The 6,000-nt window shown below is 36.0% G+C and overlaps 1 protein-coding gene across 1 annotated transcript in view; it reads right to left on the bottom strand.

The window, feature by feature from the left end:
* Window positions 1–385: 385 nt before the first annotated feature.
* The window catches only part of Btc (betacellulin), a 49,534-nt gene continuing 43,919 nt past the window's right edge, over window positions 386–6,000 (bottom strand). The window contains exons 4-6 of the mRNA XM_047566729.1: window positions 3,867–4,013; window positions 2,256–2,366; window positions 386–958 (exon numbers count right to left, since the gene is read on the bottom strand). Coding sequence (XP_047422685.1) covers window positions 2,258–2,366; window positions 3,867–4,013 — 256 coding nt within the window. The 3' untranslated portion in view covers window positions 386–958; window positions 2,256–2,257. The remainder of the gene's footprint in view (window positions 959–2,255; window positions 2,367–3,866; window positions 4,014–6,000) is intronic.

Here is a 6,000-nt window from a genome sequence, read left to right as displayed (position 1 = left end):
CTTTATGGCTGAGTGATATTCCATTGTGTATACATATCACAGTTTCTTTATCCATTCCTCAATTGAAGGGCATCTAGTTTGGTTGCACAATCTAGTTATTGTGAATTGAGCAGCTATAAACATTGATGTGGCTGCTTTACTGTAGTATACTGATTTTAAGTCTTTTGGGTATAAACCAAGGAGTGGGATAGCTGGGTCAAATGGTGGAACCGTTCCAAGGAATCTGCATACTGCTTTCCAGAGTGGTTGCACCAATTTGCAACTCCACCAGCAATGTACGAGTGTGTCTTTGTCCTCATATCTTCGCCAACACTTATTATTGCTTGTATTCTTGATGATAGCCATTCTAATTGGAGTAAGATGAAATCTTAGGGTGGTTTTAATTTGCATTTCTCTAATTACTAGAGATGATGAGCTCTTTTCATATATTTGTTGATCACCTGTATATCTTCTTCTGTGAAGTGTCTGCCCAGTTCCTTAGCCCATTTATTGATTGGGTTCTTTGTATTTAATAAAATGCCAACTGAGAGATTAAAAAATGCTGCATTATCATCAATATTAATGGCACAAAGAACAACATTGCATGGGGAAAGTTGAATATAAATGACAGTGCATCAATAAAAATTCTGAATTTTGAAGTTTGGACTTTTAGAAGAGTCAAATTCTGAATGAGAAGTTTTAGGAATGCCATAACCAGTCTATTTCACACATATTTCCTTTTAATGTGTGCATAGGAGTGATATATAGTAGTACACATCTAAAAGAAATTCCAATTCCTACAAAATAAAATAAAAACTTTTAAAAGGAGAAAAAACAATAATAAACAACACAAACTAAAGATACAAATAAAAAGTAAATACAGTATTTAAAATTCATTTCTACTAGCTGTTTTCCTGAGACACATTCTGCCCATTTTCAAAGGAGTAAGGCTTTTTGTAATTTGCCACCAGCTGTCTGCCTGTGAAAATGAAGAAAATAAGAGCAACCATTAAAAAACAAACAAACACTGTGTAATAATGACAATAACAACAAATACAGAGTAGCATTTGTGCATTGAATTCACTAGGGTGGTCCTTGTAATAATTTAGTAGAACATTATAATTTCTCAACAAGCATCTATTGCATCCTATTAATCCTCTGGGATGTTCAGAAAAAGGAGATTCTTTGTACAACTGGGAGGGCCGTGGAAAGACACTGCTCTCTCATGCTAAATGTGAATAAGGAACCCTGTGGCCCAATTGCTACTGGTCTTTCCTGGGATCTAGAAGAAGTGGCCAAGGATGAAGTCAACTCTGAACAATGTGCAGAAGGAGAAAAACAATCTGTTTCCTAAGTGTGAATCTCTGATTAACCAAGTGTGAAGTCCACCTTCCTCTAGGTTGCCATTCAAGTGAGCCAATACATGGCCTCCGTTTTCAGCTGGTTTAAGTTGGGTTTGATGTTATCACACTAAAACTATCTTGCCAGATTTTGCTAGTTCTGTTCTGTGGGTCCCCTAGCAGCCTTTCTCTGTCTTGCTACGTATCCAGGAGGCTTGTCAGTACAGATTGCATCAGGGGTCTCCACTGCTCTCTGGATTCTGGTTGGGTTTAACTAGTAGAAGTCACCAGTGGCAGATCTGAAGGCAGGAAGAAGTCTTGGGTATTTTATTTGCTGTTTCTTCTTCCATTGTTAAGGTCCCAGCATTGGCTGTATAACTACAGCTCCTGCTGGGTGGATTCTCCAGCAAGCCTCTGTGTGCTAGTGAATTCTTACCCCAGCCTCACCAGTCATAGGAAGGGCAACAGCTCCCTGCCATTGCCAGACTCAGGAAGCCTCCACACTCCTTGTGGGTTGCTTTAAATCTGCCCTCACTGTCCCCTCAACAAAATTTCCTGGGATCATCCAAATTGTTTTATGATTCCTGTTGAAATCCTGACTGATCCATTTAAAGAGTTTGGGACAGCAATGGCATGGTAAATGGTTAGTAAATATAAATTAAAAATACCTCTTCCTTATGCCAAAAAATGAGGAAGAAAAAAATATGAAATAATCACTACCACCACGCAGAATTAGAATGCCTCTCTCTTTGAGTGGTAACATTCAGAAGAAAGATATGACAGAGTATTTTATTTTACTTCAGGTTTTAAGGGTACAGAATCAAATTACTTTTAGATGTTTTTAAACATAATCAAATTCCAACCATTGATTATCAGACATAATTAAACCCCATCTCACCACTTAAGGATCACCTGAATAGTTTCCTATCTACTTACTCTTAAGCAATATTAGTCTCTTGAATGTCTTCATTTATAGGAGTTATATCTTTACCCAGAGCTTCCATTTCTTCTTCCTTCTTCTTCCTTTTACGATGTTTCCGAAGAGGACTTAGAAAATAACATGTTAGAAATTAATACGGGCCTATTAGTACATGTGAATATAAAATTATTCAACAAGAGTGTGTGATTTTATTTCTAGACTGTTAAAAATGTGTCAGTTGCTTTTTATAAATATGTTGGGTACTCTTTTAAACCATCTCTTTTTCTAACTCCACTGATAGCTACAATAGGTAACAGGGTAGGTTGGGTACAGCTATCTAAACAGGAAGAATATGGTTCATTGTTGTTGATGGAGAATAGTTAGCACAAGAAAACTTTTCAGGAAGGGTCACTTTACAAAGTAGAACACTGGGCATTACTTAGTGTGAAGAGAAGAAACAGTAGAAACTTGGAACAGATATAAAGAAAACCAAGAGAGTGACTGTAGACTCTGGATATATTAATTAATTTTCTAGACAATCTAGTTTCCTAAAGTGCAGTTCAAAATTCATATAACATCCATTTCCAAGGTCTGCCCAACTCTTTCTCTGCCCCAAACTTGGCTTTATGATTATTTCTTCCTATCATAAAGTTTATGAGCTCAAAAATATTTTTTCAATTTTATAATAGAAGGAATTCTATAGATATACTGACTTAATACTTTTGTTTTAGAGAAAATTAAAGTTTATAGATGTTAAGAAATTTGCCTGAAGTCTCAAAGACACATAATGACAGAATGGGAAAAAAAGTCAAAGACTCTGTCTATGCTACTGTTTTCCTCCCAAGAACGTAATGAGGACGGGAATCATGAGACACACACTCTTGGTGGGGACCACAGCACAGAAGTAGATGAAATAGTTTATGAAACTGACTAGCTCCTCAAGACAAGAAGAAAGTACTTAAATAGAACACCTTCTTACCATCCTACAGGTTAGTGCTGCTGTGATTAAAAAGAAAAAGAAAAAGAAAAAAAAAACCATTGCCAGGTACAATAGTGGCACACATACCTATAATCCCAGTGACTCTGAAGACAGAGGCAGGAGGATTGCAAATTCAAGGCCAAACTGGGCAATTTAGGGAGATCCTGTCTCAAAACAAAAATTTAAAAGGGCTGGGAATATAGCTCAGTGGTAGAGCACCCTTGGGTTCAATCAATTTCCAGTACAAAAAAAAAGGATTGCATCAAGCCACTGTGTCTCAAAAAAAAGCATGCTGGTTCTTGACTCTCAAAGTTGTGACTTAAAATGAAAAGTGAAATGCAGGGAAAAAAGTGTAATCATTATTTGCACATAAAATGAGTTATTTGAATGTGGCCAATCTAAAAATTTTAAAACAAACTTTGTTTAAAATTATAATGCTTGTTTCCAGTAAAATGATAAAAATTGTGTGTTATGTGTTTTAATATAAATAAATACTTCAGTATCAATGATGGCAAACCTCAAAAAGTGGATTTATTTCAATTGCAGCCAAAGGGAAAGAGAAGATGATTGAGAAGGAAGAAAAGAAGAAATGGAAAGAAAACAAAGAGCAAGACACGATTTCTTAAAATTGAACTTTAAAAATACTTACTGACAGCATGTGCAGACACCAATGACCAAAATGATAAAAATGACCATAACTGCTATCAAACAAATCACCAAAATCTGCCCTCTGTCTCCTCTCAGGTAAAACAAGTCAACTCTCTCACACCTTGCCCCAGCATAGCCTTCGTCACAGCTGTGAAGATAACACAAGAGGGTGACCAGGTAAAATGCAAGACTGGGGAATGTCCACTTCTTCTTTGCAAAAATTAACATTGTTTTCATTACTTGAAATTCATAAGTAACATAGTTCTTTTTAAAAATAAGAATAAAAAGTTGTCTTCCATTGTGCTCATGAGTAATTTCACCTTTACTTACTGAAACCCTGTCACTTGAACATTATTAACATGTCTCCCATACAGAAGTAAGGATAATGACAAGTGATCAGAATTTGTTTTGAAATTTTAATTTCTGAGCTTGAAGAGAGGGGGTGATAAAAGTTCCTCCACAGTATTCACAGTGCTTATAAACCTCATGACAAGGAATTAAAAAATCCCCAGGATTTCCCATTTCACTCAAGGGTAATATGAATAGTTCCAGTGAGCCAAGGAACTCTTAAAAATGATTTAAAAATTACATTGCTTCATATAATCAAACACGGTAATGCATGTGAAAGCTCATACCCCAGAATCCAAAAATAGAAAGTTCCATAAATACAACTTCCACAGAATCTTCCCTTCTCCCTCCCTCTCTCTCCTATCCTTCAGTTCTAGAGCTGCTACTTGAGAGGTATAAACTAGAGAATATTCTTCTATTACTCTGTATTCGCCACTTCCCCAATTTCTTCTCCCCTCCCCCAAACATGACATATCTTGTCCTATTCTGTTCCTTCATCTGGTTCTCTATGGCCACAGTTCCAGATCTGTTTGTCATCCCCTCCCTTCCAAGTGGCCTCTTTTTATTTCATGATCCTCTTAAAATGGAATAACTAGAGTTAACTAGATCTCTAAGTGGGGCTGTCCCCCTTCAGTCTCTCAAATCTCTTATCAATATAGTCTTCATATACAGTTCAATTCAGCAAATACACTGAGGTTACAGTTATGAATCTGTTGACCAAGCTGGGACTTGACTGAGTAACACTAGGTGAGCAATAGCTCAGTGATTTGTGGACTACCCAAAGAATTCTCTGACTTGTGACAGAAACTTAAAAAGTATGTAGAAATTTGTCTAAGGAACTTTGAACCAAATTTATCTTGTAACATCAGTACCTTTCCATTAATAAATATTTTCCCTTTATTCTCCTCAGGTGCATTTGAACACAAAGAAATATTAGCAATATACTGAATTACTTAAATGTCAAAAAGATTAACTTCTGCACCTTCAAAAGATTTCTGTGCAACTTAATTTTTCCTTAAGAAAGGATTTATTGCCAAGCTATTCTATAGCATATGCTTGACAAGAGCTGAGACAGTTAATTCCTGCAAAGCCTGTGTATCTCAAGTAAGGAGATCCCTTAATGCCAATATTGTAGCTGATACAATGTTTCAAAACACAAACAAACAAAACCACAAACCCAGAAACAACCACTGATAGAAAGTTAAACTGCCATGCAAGCAAAGGAGGAAAACATCTAAAGCTGAAGGACCTGGAGGAAATAGGAGAGAATTGCCTCCTGCAAGATAGGTAGATGAATTTATTCCAAGGTTCAAATACAGGGAGAGCACTTAGGAATATCTTTTTTGTTTTTCTTTGAACAGGCAGTGTCTGCCCCCAGAGGGAGAGAGAAAGAGAGAGAGAGAGAGAGAGAGAGAAAAGAGTGAGGAAAAGAGAGAAAGCAGGAATATCTTGAAATATCAAAAATATGTAGCACATTGAATTCAAACAGTAGGGGAAAATCACTTTCATTTACATGTGGAAGCAAGTTTTATAAAGTTTAAAGAATGTAATTAAATCTTACAAATATATAAATAGTCTCTTCCAGTTAGACTATATATTTCTTTAATAAATTTACTAAATATGGCATTTATAAATAATAACTTTGACTATAAAAGGCCCAACAATGACTGCCTGCTCTATTACAATGTTTTTCTAATTACAGCTCTGGATTCAGTGGTTGAACCGTGCTTGAACTGAATTTCTCAATGAACTTCTGTACATTGTAAGCCAATGAAGCCATATTAGAA

Source organism: Sciurus carolinensis, chromosome 10 (assembly GCF_902686445.1).
Source record: "Sciurus carolinensis chromosome 10, mSciCar1.2, whole genome shotgun sequence".
NCBI classification, from domain to species: domain Eukaryota; kingdom Metazoa; phylum Chordata; class Mammalia; order Rodentia; family Sciuridae; genus Sciurus; species Sciurus carolinensis.
Note: the sequence above shows the minus strand (reverse complement) of the source record. Positions and strands in the feature narration are given on the sequence as shown.